Source organism: Thamnophis sirtalis, unplaced genomic scaffold, assembly GCF_051295495.1.
Source record: "Thamnophis sirtalis isolate CommonGarterSnake01/CBP01778 unplaced genomic scaffold, rThaSir2_p1.2 scaffold_1, whole genome shotgun sequence".
NCBI classification, from domain to species: Eukaryota; Metazoa; Chordata; class Lepidosauria; order Squamata; family Natricidae; genus Thamnophis; species Thamnophis sirtalis.
The window spans coordinates 42,464,178-42,489,273 of NW_028261381.1; the positions used below are offsets into that span (position 1 = coordinate 42,464,178).

Consider the following 25,096-nt stretch of genomic DNA (forward strand, 5'->3'; position numbering starts at 1 on the left):
TACTGCGACATCTGATTTAAACTCGGAAAAGCAGAAGGAAGGATGAGTTTGAATTACTATTATATTCTTCCGGGTTGAAAATAGCCTTAACACCCTTTTCCCTTGTGACAGCCCCATAGAAGGCAACCCCTTCCATCCCCATAGTGTTAACTCTTTCCTTTTGAAAAAAAAAATGCTTTATATAGTTATTTGCATCTTTTATTTACTTCTTTTTCCTACTTTAGACTTTTATCCAGAGACTGGAATCATTTGGAAAATTGACAGAAATATTTTTAGCTGATTTTAAAATGGGCATTCCATAATTTGGCCTTAGTTGCTTATATACAATATTCTGTTACTTTAACTGTCGATAGGTCCAATGATAGAAAGGTGCTGCTTGGGGAGATCTGATATATTTTTATTCAGAAACAATGTGTGCCTAATGAACAATAATTTCAGCTGGAAACATATTGGGATTCCCTTAATGAATTTATAATGTGTAATTACTTCAGGAATCCATTCTGAGTCTCCCTTTCTCAGAGTTTGCTCATAATTATAGTTTGATTAGGCTATGATCTCCAAGGACAAAATGCAAAATCTTTTTTTAATAACAGACATTGCAATGCATTTGCATCAACATCCCCACACCCTTTAGGTTTTTATTTATTTATGTATAAATACATGTCAATACCACAAGATGGCACTTTCGTACTTGCAACATTTACTACTACACATACGTATCTTCTTCAAGATGTTCCAAATGTAGACTTGTAAACTTTTTTAAAAAGCAAGATCTTGTACAAACAGCTTGTTTGTGTGTATCTGTGTGTGTAATAAAGAAAAGTCAGAGAATTATTTTTTTAAAAAAAGAATAATAAATAATTGCAGGTAATAAAATTTAAATTACAAAATCAGAATGTATATTAACCAACTGAATTAAAGTTTTCAATAGTTAAAATGTACCTAAATGGCTCGATACCAATTTAAAACAATCCTCTTCTCACTTCCTTAATCATTAATATGTTTGTCCAACAAGGAAGAAAGAAAAACCTTCTCATGAATAAAAAAAAAGTGGCCTGGATTATATGCTGCAAAATTTCTGGTTTATTGTTATCTCCTTTGGCAGAAGGAAAATCAGATTATTTTGTGATCTAAGAAACTGAGTCAGTCTGGAAATCAAGGAACTCTGGATCTTTCGATAGTTTCAAATGTAACTCAAATATAAACTCTAGAAAACTCATTGTTGAAAGTGGTGAAGAAAAAAGAAACTTTGCACTAATATAGTGCATAATGACATAGCGTCCAGTTTGTCCTTTACAGTAAATGTAATTTTATCTCCCCCCCCCCCCGCACAGGATTGTCATGCTTTCAAAAAATTAAAAAAAAAATCAGTAGAAGACTGTAGAACTTCTTATTTGTCCATATTCCAATGGTTAAAAAGGAAGAGATGTAATTCTGAGGTCCCCTCTGGGGAAGAGTCATAAAGATATACCATGTTTCAGATATGCTAAAAGGTAAAACCGGTCAAGTTTGGAAGTTAAGATTCTGCCGAATTACCGGTATATCAGATGCCAGATTCTCCCAAAGAAAAAAAAATAAAACCCAAAAACTCATCAGCTGGAATCTTGTATCAAAAGAGGCGGGGGTGGGGTGGGGGACAGCGGTTAAGGCAGTCAATGTCTACATTTGGGTGGTAGTTTCCATCTTACATATCAACATCTCCATCGTAGGCTAAAGTCAGACACTTCGGCGGAGGAGGAGTATGTTGTGGCTGTTTTGGTTTTTTGCTGAAAAGAAAGAAAAACATTCATTCGTTAAGGAAACCAAACAGGTGAGGGGCACAATCCAGGCAAAGTTAAACCCTCATCTTAAATCCAGGCAAAGTTAAACTCCAAAATTAAACCTTTGAAAAGGTTTTCCTTTTCAAAACTGGGAGGCTAAATTGAAGTTATTTTAAATCCCCCCGCATACATAGGCCATAGGTAGAAACCATAGAATTGGGGCTATTTGAGAAATGCATACAGGTAGCCCTTGACTTATAACCATTCATTTAGTCACCGTCTGAAGTTACAACGGCACTGGAAAAAATGAGTTATGACCATTTTTCACACTTAAAATTGCAGACATGAAACAAACAAAATATTAAAAAGTTATGATATTTATGTAGTTACCTACCAAGCACATCTAAATTATAGCAATAGCACTTAGACTTATACAATGCTTCACAGTGCTTTGTGGTGAGTTGCAGGAAGTACGTCCCGGTACGGGCCTGCCTGGAGTACCGGGTACCGTTCCGGTACAGTGCTCCGGAGGGCCACCCGCCTGCCCGTCGTCCTTACCTGTCTTTAAACTCTTCAGAGTTTCCATGCACGGCGCTTACAGTGCCTGCATGATGCTCCGCTGAGCAGTTGGAGCATCATGGAGGTATTGCTGGAGGGTAGGAGGCATGCGCATGCTGCGCACGTGTGCATGCCCACTACACAAGTTCATGTGGAGGACGATGGTTGCAATGGGATCCGGAAGCCACCACTGTTTATAGCCCTCTCTAAGTGGTTTACAAAGTCAGCATATTGTCCCCAACAATAATCTGGGGCCTCATTTTACTGACCTCAGAAGGAGAGAAGGCTGAGTCAACTTTGAGCCAGTGAGAATCGAACTGCTGAACTGCTGGCAGCCAGAAGTCAGCAGAAGTAGCCTGCAGTAATGCACTCCAACCATTGCACCACCAAATTATATTAAGGTAACCAAAATATCTTTACAATCCCCAAGGCATGTCACAACTTTTGAGCATCCCTGATGTTTGGAAATTGAAAGCTGAAAAAATTGGCACGCCCATTGGTCATGTGATCAAAACTCAGATGTTCTGCAACTGACTCATATTTATGATGGTTGCAGTATCCTAGGGTCATGTGATCAACCTTTGCGGTCTTCTGACAAACCAAGTGAATGGGGAAGCCAGATTCACTTAACAACTGTGGCAAGAAAGGTAGAAAAATAGGACAAAACTGTCTTGCTTAGCAACAAAAAATTTGGGGTCAATTGTGGTTGTAGGTTGAGGCCTACCTGTATACCCCATTTCTTTTTGCAGCCCTTGAGGACTACACTGTATAAATTCAATGACGAATCCTTAAAAATGACATGATTTTCCACCATTTTTGGATGACCTAGTACAGCAATAAAATGTCATAAGCCTTTGGATAGTCGAAAAGGACCTAAAACAGTATTTCTCCCTGAACCACCATTGAAAGAAAATACGCTCATAAAAATTAACCCTATTCACTAAAGTAAAATCATGATACAACAATCTTATCTTTCCCATAGCTCTTAAAATATTTGAATAAGTGGGATTACAGTTTCCCTGAATCAAAGAATATTGCCCCAACCTTTTATTAACACATTTGTGGGGAAAACAGGAAGAGGAAGGTGTGTTGGAATTGTTCAATGCCTTGAGTTATTTGTAAAAATAATAAAGATGGGAAATAAATAAATAAATATTTGCTGTTGAAGGATGAATTCAGCAATGTAGTTGGAATCTTAAAAAAAAAAGACCTGTATGTATGTGTATTTGAGAATCAAAATGCTATGTAGAAGGCTTATTTTTTAAAATTAAATCAAGTTTTAAAATACAAATTAAAATAAGCAGTTTTAGCTATGTAATAGTGAAAGTAACTAATAAAATACTTTTATTAATAGGAACTGCCCAGAGTCACTTAGACATTGAGATGGGGGAAGTGTATAAATTTGATAAATAAATGTTGCTCCAAATTATCTTGGTATTTGTTATAGTAAAATAAGATATATTCAGTTCTCTAGTCTTCCACAAGCCCATTTGTCCAGAGCCATTTCATAATAGTTCCTAAAAAAGAAGAGACAAACTACTACTAAAACGAAAAACTTTTTATCAGTTAAGAACTAATATGGTGATATCATTGAATAAAACTCTATCTGCACACCTTATCCTCTTCTCTTGGACTTGAATGGATATGAATATATCTGTCTGTCTATATGTATGTATATAGTGCCACGGTGGTGTAGAGGTGAAGACACTTGCCTCCCACTTGGAAGGTTGAGAGTTCAATCCTAGGGAGTAGCAGATGTTTCTCTATCAGGGCTCAAAGAGAAAATATCTGCTTCAGTCAGTCACTCTGACTCCACTCCGAATAAAGGGATTAAAGAGTCGTAAAAAGAATATATATATATATATATATATATATATATATATATATATATATATATATATATATATATATATATATATATATATATATATATATATATATATATATATATATATATATATATATATATATATAAATAAATAAATAAACAAACAAACAAACATACATACATACATACATACATACATACATACATACATACATACATACATACATATCAACCTAAATAAAATGTGTAGGCGATTCTCAGCCATCCAGGTCATAGTTATCCCAAAGGTAGTTTTTGAAGAGACAACTAGACTTTCTTGTTTTTCTTTGAACATGTTCACTTCTCATTCAAGAAGTTTCTTGAATGGATTTATATTCCTTGCAGACAGCAGGTCATTTGCATTCTTTTAGAGAGGCCATCTATTGAACAGCCCTCTCTCAACAGACGGGGAGGGATACAACATCATCTATCACCAGTCTACAACACAGTCCTTTAAAAAGTTCCAAAGAAGGCTCCACACCCATTTGCACCACTCAGGTGATCCTGGTGACACAGATAAACCTCCAGGTGGCCTTAACGACTTGCTAAAAGAATGCAAATGACCAGCTGTCTGCAAGGAGTATAAATCCTTCCATTCCCCTCCATCCAATCAGAGCTGAAGAAGCTTCTTGGATGAGAAGTGAAATGTCTTCAAAACCAGAAAGTCCAGTTGCCTCTTGAAAAAGCACCTTTGAGACAACCCAAATAAAAGGATTGGAGCATCCTTTCAGGATGATAGGCTAAGCTAAACCGGTAAATAATGTGAGCAGATGAAAAGGTTTTCAAGTGATATTTAGCTTTCTAATTACAGAGAATATAAAGTAACCTCAGAATTTTAATCTCTGAAAGCTATTTGTAACTTTGATACCAATGAATGAATTCTAATTTATTTCCAAATGACTGAATGTGAATCCAACATCTCGAAATTAACAGGGTTAGAATCAAGCACAGAATACATACCAAAGAAGATAGGAGGTGAAGATTAGGAAAACTATAATGAGAAATCCGCCAGCTGATACTCCATATACCCAGATTTTAAGTTTTCCATCTGAGAAAGGGGAACAAAATAATACATTTGACGCGAGGTGTATATTTTGCTTATTTTCTGTCTGTTAAAAATAGGAAAACCTTGTAACCATTACTTCCTGAATTTGCCTGAATCTACGAACCATGACAATCTATATAGAAACAACCAAAGAATCATGCTAAATAAACAGAGCTACCAGGGAAGTTGCATCTTAGGAGAAAAGAAGGGCAAATATGGCCTTTGTGTACATTTGAGTATATTGTTTACAGTTCTGTACGCTTAAGTACATTTTAATTAGGGTTGTTGGTTTTTTTTGAAAAAATGGGATTGCGCTTTCCTAGAGTGAGATATCCTGAAAAATGCTAATAGGTATGGCTATATCAGTGTTCAGAGCCTCTCTCTGTGGAAAATAACCTTTATGCATATACAAGTAGTTCTCTACTTGCAACATTCATTTATTGAGTCTTTGAAGTTACAACGGCACTTAAAAAGGTAACCTACGCCTGTTATTCACACTTATAACTATAGCAGCCTCCCCAGGGTAACATGATCAACCTTTGAATGCTTGGCAACTGGTATGATTGTTGCAGTGGCCCAAGGTCATGTGATTACCTGTTGGTGCAATCAAAGTCAATAGTGAATCTGAATTCACTTAACAACCCTGTTACTAACAATTGTAGTGATTCACTTGGCAACCGTGGCAAGAAAGGTCATAAAGTGGGCAAAACTGACTTAACTGTTTTTGCTTACCAGCAGAAACTTTGGGCTCAGTTGTGGTCGTAAACCAAGGACTACCTGTAGCTGTGTGAGTTCCTTTTACACTGATTCTGTCCCCGTCTAACATGATATCCTCCAGGTCTTGGGATTTCTAAAAATTCCTACCAGGCAAAGAGTCTCTGAATGTGTTTAAGTATCGCAACATTTTTTGCCTTTGTGGACAGGGTGGGTTCTGGCAGGGACTACTGCCGGTTCGCTTGTGGGTGCGCTGCATGCGCGTGATTTCTACACATGCATAGTGCAATAAAAATTGTTCTGTGCATGCACAGAAGTGAAAAACAAGATGGCCCCTCCCAGAGAACCAGTTTGGGGGCGGTGTAGGCCTGGGTCGCTGCTGGTTCCAGCAGCCCAGGCCGCCAAACCACTACCGGTTCAGCCGAACCAGGCTGAACTGATAGGAACCCACCATTGCTTGCAGAGCTGAGGTGGGCATGGATACATCCGGCCCATCAGCCACCAGTTTGACACCCCTGCTCTATTTTATCTCCATGTAATCAGAAGAATAATAGCTCACCATCCAAGGCTACAGGTTTATCACAGATACACGCAATGCCATTAGCTCATGTCACAATTTGTTACACACCACTTCCAGATGTCTGCCACTCTTTGGCGGACAGGATAGGTAGGGTAAGAAATATATTTCAGCCAGTGGACTACTTAGAATTTTAAGAGCACATGGAAGGTGTTCTTGCAAATGGCTGACAAGGGGATCTTTGAGTTGAAGTAACATGTTATCAAAGCAGCCATATATCATCTGTGAGGGCCAGGTGAAAGTGTTGTACTATGACTAAGGAGATGAAGTTCAACTTCGCCTTCAGCCTTGGAAGCTCCCTGGGTGATTTGGTCTCTCTCTTTCTCAGCCCAATATACCTCAAGGCATTGGGCTGCAGGAAATTATGGAAGAAATGAGTGTTCCCTTTAAATTCATGAGGGAAATCATATAATACAAATCAGCAAACTAACCATTAAGTGGAGGACAAGAGGAAGGAACCTGGTGATCATTATGAGAAGGTCTCACTTTAGAAGAATGGTCAACAGCTTCATCTGCAAAGCAGTAGATAAACAACCTTCTTCTGCATTTACAGTCCTTGTAGCCATCATGAATAATGGAAAATATACCGAACAGCAGGAATCCTGCAATTGCACGATTCCAACTTGTTATTTGATTATAACTGCACTATAACATTGCAGTGTTTGGCAGCTACATTTGGAGTTGAACACAGATCACAGGTATCGAGAAATGCTTTACATTGACCTTTTATGTTTTTCTCTCTCCTCCTTATAGGAGAATCTCTCCTACTTATATTTCTGATTAATCAGTGAAGGGAATGTCATTAGCTTCAGCATTGTAAACTGAAATCCCAGGTCATGCTACAGAATAATGCTCTTGCACAATTTTATGCTAATGATATTCATATGATTATATTACAAATGAGAGTTTGTATATCCTCTAGTGTAGTTTCTGGTTATGTGATTCACTGAGCATGAAGCTTACTTTTCAAATTAAGAGAGAAAGAGAGAGAGAGGAGACAGAACATCATGACACAATTTGTTATTTTTACCTGGGTTAAAAGGCTGAATTGACCATCCTTTGAAAATGTCATGCATTTTGGAATTGATAGGTTTATGCTTGGCAGCATTTGTTTTAACATCAGCTTTCTTATCTGCTAAACCGGGTATTTTCATGCAGTAATCCAAGAAGCCATTTGATCTCATTATTTCAGTGTAGCCTCTCTCACAGCCACAGATGCCACCCTAGGTAACAAGGAGAAAGGTGGTTCAGAAATTAATTCGTCCCCAGAAAATGTTTCTGCTGGGGGGCTGCTGGGTGCACCCCAGTTAATCTAATGCCAGGTGCCTTTATTGTTTTAACTGAAAGCCCAACCTAGACCAAGGACTTACTGTAAATTGCCAATACCTTTCAAAACTGTTTGAGTCATACTAAGTATAACAGAACAATGGAGTGCCTGTTCCTTCTTTTAATGAGCCTGGATAAATGGGTTGCAACAGAATCACTGAACACAAAAATTCATCTTGCCGAAAAACCCAGCTGAAAACCCTGCAGCGATGAAAGTAAAACGTTTTCCCTCTCAAATAAGATATTGTTCATTTAAGGCTGCAATTCTGTGTGGAAGGACGGGTGGCCAGCTTGACTTGACATCTATTTAGAATAAACGCATAGGACTTGCATCGTGATATGCATCAACATTTAATTATTTCAAATTTGATGGTAAGGCTGTATATGGGTTTCAAAGTAAAAGCAGAGTTTCTGTGTTTCAACATGCTAATGTACTGATAGATAGAAAATAATAAAGATGGGATACAAATAGAGGGATGGAGAAAGAGAGGGGGGAGGGGGAGGGAGAGAGAGTGGGAGAGAGAATGAACTCTTTCAATTGATATAACTGCCCATCTTAAATTCACAATTCTGGGCAACTAACAATATAAAAAGAACAAGATGTTATTTCAGGCAAGAACTGGAGGCACATCAATATACTTTAGCTTTCCTCCATATAGCGTTTTGATGTGAGATTTTAGGGAACACACCATTTGCAGAGTGAAAAACCTTCAGCTGTCCTCAGCTGCAGAAGGATACTGAGATACAGGCAGAGGAGTGTGGTGTTGTGTTTGGAAAATGGTTAATGGGTGGTCTTCTTGTTTGGAGGGTGTATGGATTTGTCCTTAGCATGAAATCAGACCAGGTAACAGCCCTCCAAAAGGCTATTCATTTTAACTGTGTTTTAAAATACAGTTTGAGAGCCAATTCGATATACTGCAGTGGATGAGGCAACAGGCTAGAAGCCAGGAGATGGCAAGTTCTAGTTCTGACTTAGGCATGAAAGCCAACTCCCAGGGTTCTTGTGGGGAAAATAGGAAGGATTATTAAGTATGTTCGCTGCCTTGATTTAAAAACCCATTAAAGGCAGAATTAAAATCTAAAAAAATACCCATGCAAATTCTCAAAAGGGTTAGTCTGTAAAAAAATACTTCTCTTTTTTTACTATGCATTTTAGATCCTTGGGATATTTTTCACTTCATATTTATCTGGGAGTTTTTGCAATCTATTTTATGTTGAGGTGTATTGTCATATCACCATCTGGGGAAAAATATCCATGAAAGGGGTTTCTATATGGATGGATGATGTGAGAAAGCACATATGTCCTCTCATGTGGATCCAGAAGATTCTAGATAAACAGATGTGACACAGATTTAACTCTGTGAAGATACTGTGAAGCAGCAACAATTGTCTCACTGTTAACTTTTCAAGGAGCTTATATAATGATATAGGGAACCTATCAATTGTAGCAGCTGTCAAAGGACCAATGCAATTATTGTGCTTCTGCCTCCCAAAATAGAGGATCAGGTGTGGATACCAAACTGTCTTCCAAAAATCAAGATATGGGGCAGGATAGCCTCCCCATGGACTGCAAGCTTGGACTGAAAGATCAAGAGCATTGTGCTTGGGTTGGTTGGTTGGTTGGTTGTTTACTTACTTACTTACTTACTTACTTACTTACTTACTTACTTACTTACTTACTTATTATTTTCCACCCATGTCAGTCAATGACCTTTTTCTTTGCTTATAATCATTGGAGGAAGTAACTTGGGTTGCTTCCTTTTCCCTTAAGCTCAGAATTAAAAGGCAGAGGAGAGAGAAAATTGATAGAAAATAATAAATAAAGATGGGATGAAAATAGAGGGATGAGGATGGAGATGAAGAGAGAGGGGGGGAGGGAGGGGGAGAGAGAGAGGGAGAGACTGTATCAAACTGTATTTTAAAACACAATTAAAATGAATATCCTTGGTCTAGTTCTTAAGGCACCAGGTTAAAAACCAGGAGACTGACTTCTAGTCCCACCTTAGAAATGAAATCTGCCTAGATGGCTTTGGGCCAGTTGTTCTTTTTCATCCCAATTCACTCACAGGGTTATTGTGGGGAAAATATGAGGAGGAAGGAATATTAGGTATGTTGGCTGCCTTGAGTTACTTATAAAATAATAAGGGCAGGATACAGATGAATAAAAAAAACATTGTAGGAGGTCTGTTGTTTCATTTCAGTGTTCCAAAGAAATCCCAAAGGACTATAAGAACACAAATGGTTATGCTTCACATGGGAAGGCATTCCGTTCCTGATCTCACTGGAGGTGAACATTTATAGGTTCCTTTCGTTCGCAGCTTCTATATTTCTATATTTACAACCTGTCTTTCATGTTCCAAGTTGAATTTCTGTGAAAAGAAGGATGTATTTACTTGCAAGTTTCCCACATATATGTTTTCTTTACACATTCCCTTTTGTCTGTAAGGCTATATATTAAAATTAACTGAATGGGTTGTGCATGCCCGATTAGACCTCTAGTCTGTTGGGAGCTTTTTTTGATTTTGCTTTGTTTTACATTCTAAAAATAATTGGTTCTTTCTAGTGAAGTAAAGGGCGCTGTCTGAATTACCTGTGTACAGAATGAGAAGGGTTTCTTGCAGGCTGGGTTGCAATGCCTGGTTGTAGCCGGCTGTAGCTGCAGAGAGCAGCCCCCTGCAAGAACAATTGTCAAGAGAAATCATCGAAGGTACCATTCAAAAATGAGTTAGGAATATCTGCTGGTTATTTGCTGTAGTGAAACGCTGCTTTTGAAAATGGTACATTTACATTATTCCCCAGACACGCTGGCAGAGGACGTTTTAGCATCCATTCTGCCCTGTGAAAAGTCTCGTACTTGGAGTCTCTGTATTTTTAACGTATATAACCAATATTTTTATATATAGAGAGATAAAAATATGAATATGACAAATGAGTGTTTCAAAGCACAAATAATAAAAAATATTATAATCATAAAACAGACAATATATATATATATATATATATATATATATATATATATATATATATATATATATATATATATATATATATATATAACTTTATATATAACTTAATAACTTAAGCTGCTGGTTTTTGATTCAATATTTTTTCTGCATATTATACTAGATACTTATCTTCCCTTCCCCCAACCCCCCCCCCCAATTTTTTTTTTCAATTTTGTTCTGGAAAAAAATTAGAATATGGTTAATTTTTTTAAAGTGCATAATGTAGTACATGGTCTTGAAGCAACTTTTTTATCAATATATCAACAATAAAAATTTGTGGCAAAAGACATGCAGCATAATTATAAGTTTATTGTGGGCACTTGACAGCTGATGACATTTATCCTTATAATGCACATAAGAAATTGAAGGAGGTGGGGAGTAGAATTAAAAATTAAAGCATCCCAAGCAGGAGTGAAATCCAGCAGGTTCTGATAGGTTCTGTAGAACCGGTAGTGGAAATTTTGAGTAGTTTGGAGAACTGGCAAATACCACCTCTGGCTGGCCCCAGAGTGGGGTGGGAATGGATATTTTGCAATATCCTTTCCCCAGGAGTGGGGAGGGAATTGGGATTTTGCAGTATTCTTGGAATGGGGTAGGAGTGGAAATTTTGCAGTATCCTTGCCCTGCCACAACCACCAAGCCAAGCCCACAGAACAGGCAGTTAAAAAAAAAAGACTTTCACCACTGATCTCAAGTGCATCCTTTTAAGTTTACAAAGACTCAGCCCACTTCTCCTGAGATGACATATGGAAGAAGTACAGCGCTTGTCATTCTGCTTAGAAATGCCCCTATATTAATCAGATGAAAGATTCTACATACACAGTAGTATGTTGAATACACTGAGATTGAATGGCAATCCCAGGTGAGATGGGAAGCCCTTATAAAAAGGAGATGGTAAAAGGGCATGTCTTACCATTTCCCCCTTTCTTTTCTCTCAAGGGCAATTTCCTAACAAATAAGCAACTTTTTAATATTTGCCTAAGAACAAAGGTGTGAGGGTCAAGGCATGAAACTGACGCAGTGGAAACGTCTTTGTCACGCTCCAGCATTATAATGTTAGACAGGTTAGAAATGTACATAGGTATTTTTGATGATTCTTGTGAGGAAAAGGTATGTGCTACCATATTAGAATTTGAATAAAGGGCTAATAGGCTACTTTCTTAGAAGAAAAGCAGCCAGGAAGTGAAGGACACTGAGAAAAAAGAACTAGGGCTGCTGTATTTGGGCTGCACAAATTTGGATGACCCTCATATGACATCAATGGCATTAGAATTTTCTACATCTCTTTGCTGTCTTTGATTCACTGTTCCTGTCTGCAATAAAGCATGATGGAAGAGCTTTGTTTTTTTAAAATATTTTTTAATTTCCATTTTCACAACATACAATCACATGTATACTAAACATAGCCGGTATCATATAGTAACAAATAATGATCACATCAGTTCCTCTTGTCATCAACACCCCCCCAAAAAATAAAAATAAAAACCCATTATTAGCTCTTCTGCTCTCCATACACCTCCCTCTAATGGAAGAGCTTTGTTAATAAACCTCTTTAGAGGTAAATAATTGCTTATATCCTATTGTATGCTATCTGTTTATAGAATATTACTATTAAATGAAGTTTTAATTATCTGTAATCAACTTGAACTGAAGACATAATATAATATGCAGTTTTCCTAAGTCTAAGATATTATTGGTATCAGGAGAAGAACAGATAAGAGAGGTGACAGTTTTATTATAAGATCAGCACAGTGTGTGCTGGTTGAAATAAATATAACATTAGATGTTGGTTAAAAATGCATATCCAAATGAGGCTCAGCTGCTATAAACTCCAATTCTAAGCCTAATGCCTTCTACTAAATGCACATTAAACAGATCACAAAAATTTAGACTGGACTAGTGCCATGACTGCAAAATTTCCATGAATATGTAGAGAATTTGTGTCCCATTCAACAACTGAAGTCCCTTTTTCCCCCTTCAAAAATCTTTACGGCCTCTGGATTTGAAATAACTTTTAAGCTAACCCCCCCCCCCAAAAAATCTAATTGGAACTTAATTTTTGAGTGTTTTTAGCAGTTTTTAGCGAGCTGCACTGGCTACCTGTTGATCTCCGGGTGCGCTTCAGGGTGCTGTTGACCATCTTTAAAGCCCTTCATGGTAGTGGATCTGAGTACTTGAGAGACCGCCTTCTGCCGATTACCTCCCTCCGACCGATAAGATCGCACAGACTGGGCCTCCTCCGAATCCCATCCGCCAGTCAATGTCGACTGGCGACTACACGGAGGAGAGCCTTTTCTGTTGCAGCTCCGACCCTGTGGAACGATCTCCCCGTCGAGATACGCACCCTCACCACCGTCCAGGCCTTCCGCGCAGCCCTCAAGACCTGGCTCTCCCAACAGGCCTGGGGATAAGTCTTTAATTTGCCCCACCCGAGTGTTGAATGTTGAATGCAAGTTGTGTTTTTATTACTTTATTTTGTTCACATATTGTTTATTTTGAATTGCACCCCCTCTCTAATGATTGTAAGCCGCCCTGAGTCCCCTCAGGGAAAAGGGCGGCCTATAAATCTTAATAAAATACTCAAAAAATACTCAAAATACTCTATTTGACCTGAGCTTTCCAAACTGTTGTATCTTTAAAGGTACTATCCAAACATTTACTTGTTCAATTAAACTCCCATTTGTCACCTAAGTGGTTTTCAGCATCACAAGGCAATATCTATATGCATCTCTGGGCTCCTTTCCCACCAGTCCTGCACTCTTACATGCCCTCTCCATATGGGAGGATATGTAAGTGCATGGAGGTGTGCAAGTGGTACCATCGGGGGGTGGGGGGAGGTTGCATGGGGGTGCAATGGAGGTCTGTGTGGGTGCATGAATATTTGGTAAGGAAATATCTCAGAAAAGATTATACAATGGATCACAAGTTATCTAATGTACTTCTAAGGCTTTTCTCAATTCCATGAAGAGCAGTGATAAAACACCTGTATCGTTTTCAGACAGCATAATAGGTAACAGATTTTGGTCAACCTGTGGGGATGATGATCTCAATTGAGAGACATTTAAGCAACATATATACTTACTTCTCCTTGGTGGAGACAGCCCATAACATTGTTTCTACTGGTTACATTTAACCCACCTATATTATCATATGACTTCTATACATATGTATTATCATATGACTATAAGTATTACTAAATATGTATCAATGGGGACTCTGGAAATTAGGTCAAACAGATTTAAAGACTATGAAGATTGTATAACATGTCCTTTTAGAAGATGTAACATACCTTCCTGTTGGTTGACCTAAAATTAAATATTGAATAATAATGTTTGGCCTGTTCTAAAGCTCTCTACAAAAATATTCTCTTTTCAACCATTCCAGAAATTTCAGTACAAATATTTAGTGCAAAATCACATCAATAGTTGACTGGTATAAAGCAATGTTGACAGTAATATTGCATTACCTTTTCCCCAGCCTTAGCATATTATTTAGAGGAGTAATGAAAAAAAATGTCACCCATACCATCAAAAGAGGAAGCTAAATAAATATTTAATTTCATCAGGATGGACTGCTTCAGTAGGAAAGTGATTGCCCCAGCTTCATTCTTAAGCATGGAATCATGCCATTCCTCTAAATTCCCTGTTCTGACCCCTCCCCCCATCCGGTGAGTCATGCCGACACAAGCTTACTGTAAACCACACTTCATTCACAGTCATTACTCACAGACAAGACTTTGGCAGCAACTCAGACTCCCACAGATAAGAGATACACACAAGAGCTTCTCCAGCTTAGTATAACAGTTGTGTCCTACAAAAGGTCTCCTCCCAAAGTCTCTTCTTATATACTCTCTTGGGAGGAGCCAAATCACAACCACCTGGGCCTGATTATCTCCTATAAGTCTGTCTCCATAATTGCTGCCTTCGCTTCTCCGCCCTTCTCTGCCTGGCGTCAGGGACCAACTCCCTTTGCTCCTCCCCACTGCTCCAGTGCCTGACATCAGGGACAAACTCCCTTTGACTTTCACTGCTGCTTCAGGCCTCAAGCGCCTCCTGTTGGCCAACCAGCCTCTCTGGTCTCTGCTCGGAGTCTGAATCCTGCCCAGGGTCCTCCACATCTTCCAGAGCCGACTCATAGGGTCCCTTGCTATCAGAGTCTGTCGGCAGCTCCAACAGCTCTTGCCGGGCCACAATAATTCCCTATGTCTACCTTTATTTTTTCTTCTCTCTCTACCTCCATTTCTCTCTGTCTCTCTCTCTCACTCACTCCTTGAAACCTTGTCCATTCTTACTGAAAAGATCATGGACAAGGTATTTATATTACAGTATGGCTTTTGGTGGCTTAATTTTCATTCCTATTAAATTTATAACACTATAATGGAGAAATAAACTAAATGATGTGATTTTTTTCCACAATTCTCTTGCTGAAAAATTGCAAACAGAGTCCTCCAAATATACAACAGTCTCTCATTAAAATTCCATAAATAAATTCTCTTCTCCTCAGCTGTGCCAGGCTCTACTCACTTACAGACTAGATATTTGAACACTCCTCCTTTGCTCTTTCAGATTACTGTATTGCCCTCTCTAATGAGCAATGTAGTTACTGTGCGATTCTTAGTATACAAATGATTTTTTTTTGTTCCTCTGAGACAGAGAGGAGCATTTCATAGGGAAAAAAAATGTGCTTTGTCAAAGCTACATTTTTCAATAAACAAAGCTCTACTTTTTGAGATAAATATTCACTCCAACTCAAGAGAGACCCTGGTTCCTATTAATAATCAGAAGAACCACCATATCAGTCTTTAAAACATCAACTTCAAAAAAACCAATCAAAGGGAACTGCACATAGTGCAGCACCTGTTTATACATTTGAAGACAACAAATCATAGAAGCATGTGAACAAATGAGTCTACCAGCATTTCCATGTGCTTTTGGTGAATGATCCAGCTTTATATGACTTCATTAGTTATCCATCCACCACTCCTGGAGACTTACACCTGAGAGGATCAGTGGTAAAAACCACACTGAAATAGCGAGTCAAATTCCTGTTTCTCTCTGTGAGTTCTCATCCTGGTCTTCACAGTCATTCCTATTCACAAGTTTCTTTAATTGTGTTGCCAGTATTAATTGAAATGGGCACATATATTTATGTAATGAAGAGTCATGCTAGCACAATGAAGCGAAGTCAGCTGGAGCCATTTGCTTTGAAGGAAACCTTTGGCCATGTATTTGCTCTCTGCATGCGCCACACACTATTTTTCATTGCACAGGTTGATTGCTCTGTGTGCCCTGATGATTATGTGCATATATTCCTGTTTGCAGCTTTCAGCTGAACTCTTTAAGTTTATTTAAAGTATTTATATTCCTCCTTCATTTAACTTGAATTTATAAGGTAACTAGAAAGAAAATCACACTGGTACTATAAAAACAATACAGCAGAGCATCTAAAATGAACAAAAATGAAAGAAAAATATCACCACACTGTCTGTCATTTTAAACATCCCTAAAGAAAACAGTGATATTAATAAAATCCCTGAGGAAAGTAATAAAACTAATATCTTTCTTAAAGAAAGAAAAGATAAAATCTCTTGGGCAAATGGAAGAGGAATATTTCAGGTTAGGGGAATGTGTCTGAGTTCTTCCAGACATTGAATTGAATTGAATTGATTAGGTTTCTATGCCGCCCAATCCCGAAGGACTCCGGGTGGCTTACAGAATAAAAAGAAATTAAAAAGACTTAAAAACAGTAGGACACACAAAGTTAAAAAAGAACACAACAAACACCAATCAGAAGGCCTGCCGGAAAAGCCAAGTTTTAATGGCTTTGCGAAAGGCCATGAGAGTGGAGATAACCTGGATCTCTGGGGGCAGCTCATTCCATATGGCCGGAGCGGCAACAGAGAAGGCCCTACTCCTAGGTGCTGCCAGCCGGCATTGTCCTGCTGAAGACACCGGGAGAAGGCCCATCCTGTGTGATCTGGTCACAGCCGACAGATGGTGTTCCAAGGTCAGCTGCGGGTCCAGGAGGACCCCCAAATTGCGAACCCTCTCTGAGGGGGGCAAGTTTTCTCCCCCCAGGATTAAGGACGGACTATATGGACTGTCCTTAGGGGGCAACATCCACAGCCATTTGGTCTTGTCAGGATTGAGTGCGAGTTTGTTCATTCCCATCCAGACCCTAACAGCTTCCAGGCACTGGCACATCACTTCCACCGCTTCACTGAGTTGGCACGGGGCAGACAGATACAGCTGGGTATCGTCTGCATACTGGTGGTATTTAATCCCGTGCCAGCGGATGATCTCTCCCAGTGGCTTCATGTAGATGTTAAATAGGAGGGGGGGACAGAACCGACCTCTGCGGCACCCCATAATTGAGGGGCCTAGGAGTTGACCTCTGTCCTCCGACCAACACCGACTGCGACCTGTCGGAGAGGTAAGAGGAGAACCACCACAAAACGGTGCTTCCCACTCCCACCTCTTCCAGCCGTCGCAGAAGGATATCATGGTCGATGGTATCGAAGGCCACTGAGAGGTCAAGGAGCACAAGGACAGAGGAATGGCCTCTGTCCCTGGCCCGCCAGAGATCATCGGTCAGTGCGACCAAAGCGGTTTTGGTGGAGTAACCAGGCCTAAAACCAGACTGAAAAGGGTCTAGATAACCTGCTTCATCCAAGGTCCGTCAGAGTTGGAGGGCCACCACCTTCTCAACAACCTTCCCTAAAAAAGGGAGGTTGGAGACTGGATGATAGTTTTTAAAAATAGCTGGGTCCAGAGAAGGCTTCTTGAGGAGGGGTCTCACCACCGCCTCCTTAAGAGGACGTGGAAAGGATCCCTCCATCAAGGAGGCGTTCGTAATTCTCTGGAGCCAGCCTCGTGTCACCTCCCTGCTGGTTGAGACCAGCCAGGAGGGACACAGATCCAGTAAACAGGTGGAGGCAATCATTGCTCCCATGGCATTGTCCACTTCATCAGGGGTGACAAGCTGGAACTCATTCCAGAAAGTCTGAGCAAGACCCTCCCTCGGCAACCAGAAAAGCAGGCCACAGTTGAATTCTGGAAAAAATTGTGGGAAAATGCAAAGGACTACAATAAGGAAGCAAAGTGGATACATTACTTTGAGAAAAGCATTGGCAACAAACAAATGCAAGTATTAGAAATAACAACTGAGATGGTCAAAAATCGAGTAAAAAAGTAAAGAATTGGACATCACCTGGAAAGGACCAATTACATGGTTTCTGGCTCAAATATCTGACCAGTTTACATGCAATATTGGCCAGGCAACTGAATGAAATTTTACAAAAGGGCCAAATTGATGAATGGTTGACAACTGGAAAAACATACTTGTGTCAGAAAGATGCAACTAAAGGAACAACACCTGAAAACTACAGACCAATAATATGCTTGCCAACAACCTTCAAATTACTCACAGGCATTATTGCAGATAACATGATGGATTATTTGGAAACAAACAACATCTTGCCAGTAGAGCAAAAAGGCAACAAAAGAAGGAGCAGGGGCACAAAAGATCAGCTCCTAATTGATAAAATGATATTAGAAAATTGTAAGAACAGAAAAACGAACTTGAATATGGTCTGGATTGATTACAAAAAGGCATTTGACTCACTGCCACATAGTTGGATCATAAAATGCTTAGAAACAACTGGCATTAGCAAAAATATTACATCCTTTACTGAAAAGGCGATGAAACAATGGAGAACTGAGTTGGCAGTAGGGAATGAGATCTACGGAATGGTTAATATCAAGCGAGGAATTTTCCAGGGTGATTCATTTTCACCTCTTCTCTTCATCATCGCAATGATCCCACTATCAGTAATCTTAAAAAAAAAATGAAATTAAGCTACCAAACAGCCAAAGAAGCTGAAAAAATTTCGCATTTACTATATATGGATGATTTGAAACTCTATGGAAAGTCAGAAATAGAAATCCAATCATTGACAAACACAGTCCGAGTATTCAGCACCGATATTTCAATGCAGTTTGGCATGGAAAAATGCGCCACTGTATCCATAAAAAGAGGCAAAATCACTGCATGTGAGGGAATTGAAATGCCCAATGGCCAACTAATTAAATGCAACGAAAATGAAGCCTACAAATACTTAGGCATTCTGCAGTTGGATAACATCAAGCATGGAGAAGTAAAAACTATTGTCAGGCGAGAGTACTCCAACAGAGTTAGGAAAATTTTGAAATCTAAATTGAATGGTGGAAATACAATCAAGTCCATAAATACCTGGGCAATACCAGTTATAAGATACACAGCTGGTATAGTTAACTGGACACAAGCTGATTTGGACATTTTGGACCGAAAAACCAGGAAACTAATGACAATGCACTACAGTTTACATCCACATGGTGATACTGATAGACTGTACCTGCCCCGAAAATCAGGTGGCAGAGGATTATTACAAGTGAAGCAAACAGTTGAAGAAGAAAAACATGCACTGGCTGATTATTTAAAAGAAAGTCAAGAACATCTATTAATCGAAGTAAAGAACAAAAATCTACTGAAGGCCCAACAGACGAAACAAGAATACAGAAAACATGTGATAAAATCAAGAATGGAGAGTTGGCAGAACAAAGCACTGCATGGCCAATTTCTGGAAAAAATACAAGATAAAGTGGACAGTGAACAAACTTGGTTATGGTTAACAACAGGTACATTAAAGAAAGAAACAGAGTCACTAATCCTGGCTGCGCAAGAACAAGCTATCTGCACAAATGCCATTAAGTCCAAAATCGAAAAATCCTCTGATGATGCCAAATGCAGACTTTGCAAGGAAGCTGATGAAACTGTTGATCACATACTGAGCTGCTGTAAAAAAATTGCGCAGACTGATTATAAATTGCAGCACAATTCAGTAGCACAAATGATCCATTGGAATTTGTGCAAAAATTATAATATTAAAACAGCAACAAACTGGTGGGAACATCCGCCTGAAAAAGTCACCGAAAATCAGATGGTCAAGATCTTGTGGGATTTTTGCATACAAACAGACAAAATACTGGCGCATAATACACCAGACATCACATTGGTTGAGAAAAATAAGGTCACAATCATAGACATCGCAATTCCAGGTGATAGCAGGGTCGCTGAGAAGGAACATGAAAAAATCGCAAAATACCAGGACTTAAAAATTGAAATTCAACGACTATGGCACAAACCAGCAGTGGTAATTCCAGTCGTAATTGGCACACTGGGTACTATTCCAAAAGCACTGGAATTACATTTAAAACAGTTAAAAATTGACAAAATCACCATCAGTCAAATGCAAAAAGCCGCACTGCTTGGATCTGCACGCATATTACGAAAATACGTTACGACGTCCTAGGCCGCTGGGTGGGGTCCGACTAGTAACCAATGCCAAATCCGGCGAAACAACTGGCCGCTGTGATACAATTGTATAATAATAATAATGTCTATTTAAATTACTTAAGATTTGCAGATGATGTTGTTCTCTTCTCACAAGACCCACAAGAGCTACAAAAACACATACAAGAGCTGCAAAAACAAGAAAACTATGTGGCTTAAAAATAACCCTGAAAATGAGCTGGGTTGTGTTTAATAAATTCACCAAAGAGAGAGAGAGAGAAGAAATTATATCTGGAGAAGAACTAGACGTAGTAGACCACTACATATACCTTGGTTAATGGATCTCAATAGAAGGAAGGTGATACAATAAATGAAATTGAACAGCATGTTAAATGTGGTTGGCAGGCATTCGGCAAGCTAAGCATAATTTTCAGGAACAACCTCTCCCTATTCTTGAACAGAAAAGTGTTCGATCAGTGTGTGTTACCTGGTCTAACATGTTCCGGGGAAACATGGACATTAACCTCATAATTGATACAAAATCTATGAGTGGTGCAAAGAGCCATAGAAATTACAAGTCAAGATAGAAAGACCTGCACAGGGATTAAGAGAACAAACGAAACTATACAATATCATCAAGAGAGCAAAAGAATTGAAATGGAAATGCGCTGGTCACATAGCAAGAAGAACTAATGGCAGGTGGACCAAGGCAGTCCTAGAAAGGATCCCACTTGATAAAAAGCATCCACGAAACAGACCTAAAACAAGATGGGTTGACATCATCGGCAATTATCATGGGCCCAATTGGCAGAAGAAAGCTCAGGTCCACATTGATTGGAAACATACGGAAGAGTCCTTCATTCTGCAGTAGATAGACAATAGCTAAAATGATGATAATGATTACTTTAAAACAAAGGAAAATGTTATGTAAACATAAAGCCATCTGCCAAGTATTTATATGAATTAGCAGTGAGCTACCAATATTCACTTGTGAAGCAAATGCTTGAAAAGATGCTGGCTTTGAAGCCACAGAAATTCCTAGAAAATATCAATTCTCATTTTTTAAACAAAAATATAGATTGAAACTTGATTGGATCTATAATTGGTCTTGGGCCTCAATAAAGCGCAGAAGAATAGAAAAGTTTATTTATTCATTTAAAAAATGTTTTATGGCTGCTATCTCACAGAGTGATCCAACCAGCTCACAACAACTAATAAAAACAAGATAAAAACCTTTCCCACAAGGTGTTAGAGTAGCCATACAATTGACCCCAACTGAATCATATCTTAGCACAGTACTTGGGAGAAAAGATAAGTCTTCATTGCCTTTTGAAAGGCCCAAAGAATAGAGGACCCTTGAATATCAGCTGTTCCAAAGGGCTAGGGTGGCAATAGAGAAAAACACTTCTGATGTCTCATCAGATAACAGACAGAATGTAAGGAAAAGGACCTGTGGTATAATCACCCTATCTGATCTAGTGGGACAGGTAGATACATCTGGGGAGAGGTAGCCATAACTTGATCCTGTGCTGGCCTTTAAAGATTATCATCTTTAGCATTTTGAATTGCACCATGAAAGCATCTGGGGCCCAATGCAACAGTAGTATAAGATGGTCAAAGCATGGGACATGCAGAAGTCCAATTGCTGTTGCCTTCTGTACCAGTTGTAGTTTCTTGATGGTCTTCATGTAGACCACATTGTAGTGACCCAAGCAGGAAGAGGCTAAGCCATGTGTGACTATGAGGAAGACCTGGAATGGGTACAATTGGGATACAAGACGAATTTGAACAAAGGTTGATTTGGCTACATAAGCTGCAAGTTTGTTTGTTTGTTTGTTTGTTTGTTTGTTTGTTTATTATTTATTTATTTATTTATTTATTGGTCTTGTATGCCGCCCGAAGGACTCCGGGCGGCTTACAATAAACAAAGGAAGGGGATAAATAGACAGACAGACAAACAACAGTTTAAAATACACAACATTCACAGTTACAGTGGGGCTGGCTATTTCAACAGCCCCCCAGCCTGCCGGAGCAGCCAGATCTTAGTGGCTTTGCGGAAGGCAGGGAGAGTAGTAAGGGTCCGGATCTCCACAGGGAGCTCGTTCCAGAGTGCTGGAGCTGCAACAGAGAAGGCTCTCTCCCGGGGAGTCGCCAGCCGGCATTGGCTGGCAGATGGAATCCGGAGGAGGCCTAGTCTGTGCGATCTGATCGGTCTATGGGAGGTAATTGGCAGGAGGTGGTCTCTCAGGTACCCAGGTCCGATGCCATGTAGGGCTTTAAGTTCAGGAGAACACCCCCCCACCCCCAAACTATGTACCAATTCTGTCTATTATTTCATACAGAGTCAAATATGTCAGCTCTCCTACCCACAACCACTGTTAGGGTCAATAAGACCAGTGGTGGGTTCCTACCAGTTTGGCTGAAACGGTAGTAACTTGGCTGCATGGGTTGCTGGAACTGATAGCAACCCAGGCCTGCCACGCCTCCAAACTGGTTCTCCTGGTGGCACCTTATTTTTGGCTTCTGTGCAGAGCAACATGCACACGTGCGCATAGCAACATGCACACAGCAACATGCATACATACGGTGCCTCCATGACCGAACTGGCAGTAGTGGCTGCCGAAACCCACCACTTTTCAAGACCCTTATGGCAACCAGGTATTAAGCCAGGACTTGCTAAACTATTGCCTCCTCCTCCTCTATAGTGAGAAGAGGCTTTCTAAAAACCTCTTTGGCCAGCCTCCTTCTTTTAAAAGATTAAAAAAATTAATGAGTTTCGGCCACCCAAGGTCCACGCTCATTGCTGATCCTATAAAAACAAATTAATTCAATTAAAATTAATAATTGAAATTTAAATAAGTTCAGAAGAGGGAAAGAATGGGAAATAAATGAAAGAGAAAGGGCTATTCAAATGCTTTCTGAATTAATTCCTATGTATAAGGCCTTTCTTTTTTCTTTCATTGCAGTACCAAATTCAAAAAAGGGGAAAAAATAAACAATTTTAAATGCTTACAAAATAACAATTGCAAGTATCAATTTTCAGCAACTAATGAGTTTATATTATAATATGCAGGCTTGTATATTGTATGTCATACTATTATACTTTCTAGTTTTCATTCTTAAAGAATTTGAACATGATGTTTCCCCCTGTATTTGCAATTTACTTCTATTGAGGCGCACAGATTTGTAAATCTTTCGGGAAAAGCTGCACAGAACAATTTTTTTCCTGCACACAGCATGTCATACATTAGAGGGAAGATTGGATGGCAGCATTTACAGTTTTTCTTATCTCTTTCCTGCTCTATAATGATCATCCAGATTTTTACAGCCCAGCTCTTAAAACACAACAAACTGAGACCAAAATGGCGGCATACCTGGATAATTCCAGGTAATGTTTTCCTATTCATGCGATGGAATGTGCTCCTGGAGGAGCAGATGGGGAGAGCTATCGCAAGAGAGCTTTCCCAGAGAATGGTCCAGATTAAGAGACCACATAGTTCTCATCTGGATGGGTCAGGGGATAAAGATATTCCGGGAAGCCACATCTAGAATATCTCAGGATAATTTTGGTAGGTTAGAAGGGTATAGCTTTAGTTTGGCAAGGTTCTGTCCATTAGGTATAAGCAATATAGGATTGGACTCAACTGGATTTTGATGTCTCTTTTCTAGACTTGGGTCTAATAGTTCTAAATGGCATAGATTTTCTTTAAAAAAAAAACCAGAAAAAACTACACTAGTTGGCACTTTCGGAAGGTCCTTGGGTCTCAGGCTAGGATTACAAAAGGAAGCCTGGAAGATTATACTAACTATAGCTCCCACACATGGAATACTCTTCCTCCTGTTGTTCAGGAGACACTGACAGCACTATATTTACATACCTCTTACAAACTTACTTCTGTATCCAGATCTTCCTTGTTTTAGTACCAAGCATTTTAATTTAGACATGTAGTTCCTGTTCTTAATTTCCTCATGTGGTAAATATTAAAATATTTCAATGACTGGGAATTTTATATATTTTGAAGTTGCAATATTGCTTTTTATATACATTGAACAAATGTAATCATTTGATTATTGATAAGAGATGAGATATGGAAAGGAGAAATTATTTTTTAATTTGAAGTACTGGAGAAGGTTGTTAAATTATTCAAATTGTTTAGACTTGCCTAGAGGGGGAATTGAGTCCTCTCCCTCCCTCTCTCTCTCTCTCTCTCTCTCTCTCTCTCTCTCTCTCTCTCTCTCTCTCTCTCCCTCCCTCCCTCTCTCTCTCTCTCCTGCTCCCCCCTCTTCCTACCTACCCTAAATTTCTATCTATATCTATCTATCATCTATCTCTATCTTCTTTTTTCTTTAATATTTTTCTATCTCTTTTCACTTTTTTGTTTCTCTTCTTTACTGTTTATATTTTCTTTAGTTTGTATTAGTTTTCTATCTTTGTATTTGTAAACTTTAATAAAATTATTATTTAAAAAAAGTAGTAGTATAAAATTGGTAATACAGAGAGTGATGAAGGTGATGGTGATATTGATGATAATAATGACATTGCTGAGCATACTTACCTGTAACATTCAGCCTATCAGAACGCTGGCACCACACTGTGCGTTCATTATCTTGCCAAAGACTTGTTTTCCATACATAATTATAGCATTTTCCTCCTATAATGTAGGAATGAGAGGAAAGGTTACGTAAAGACATGTGCAGCAAACTGTCATGATCTCACTAGCTGGTTATCTTTTAACCTATGAGATCGCCTAGCAGAGACAGGCCGTATCAGGGAGTTACGTGAGATTCTACTCTGGCTGGAATGGTATTAGGGATTGACAAGTAAAATATACCAATAAGATGCTGTTGCTAACTCTGCTTTTGCTTTTTAAAACTGTATAAAAACCAAATAAACTCTGCGCAAGGCAGACAGAT

The 25,096-nt window shown here is 39.0% G+C and overlaps 1 protein-coding gene across 1 annotated transcript in view; it reads right to left on the minus strand.

Annotated features, from left to right (window-relative positions):
- Positions 1-383: 383 nt before the first annotated feature.
- THSD7B (thrombospondin type 1 domain containing 7B) overlaps positions 384-25,096 on the minus strand; it is a 442,486-nt gene continuing 417,773 nt past the window's right edge. Inside the window, exons 23-28 of the mRNA XM_087710996.1 lie at positions 24,739-24,834; positions 10,438-10,520; positions 7,552-7,744; positions 5,146-5,233; positions 1,664-1,766; positions 384-801 (exon numbers count right to left, since the gene is read on the minus strand). Coding sequence (XP_087567122.1) covers positions 1,685-1,766; positions 5,146-5,233; positions 7,552-7,744; positions 10,438-10,520; positions 24,739-24,834 — 542 coding nt within the window. The 3' untranslated portion in view covers positions 384-801; positions 1,664-1,684. The remainder of the gene's footprint in view (positions 802-1,663; positions 1,767-5,145; positions 5,234-7,551; positions 7,745-10,437; positions 10,521-24,738; positions 24,835-25,096) is intronic.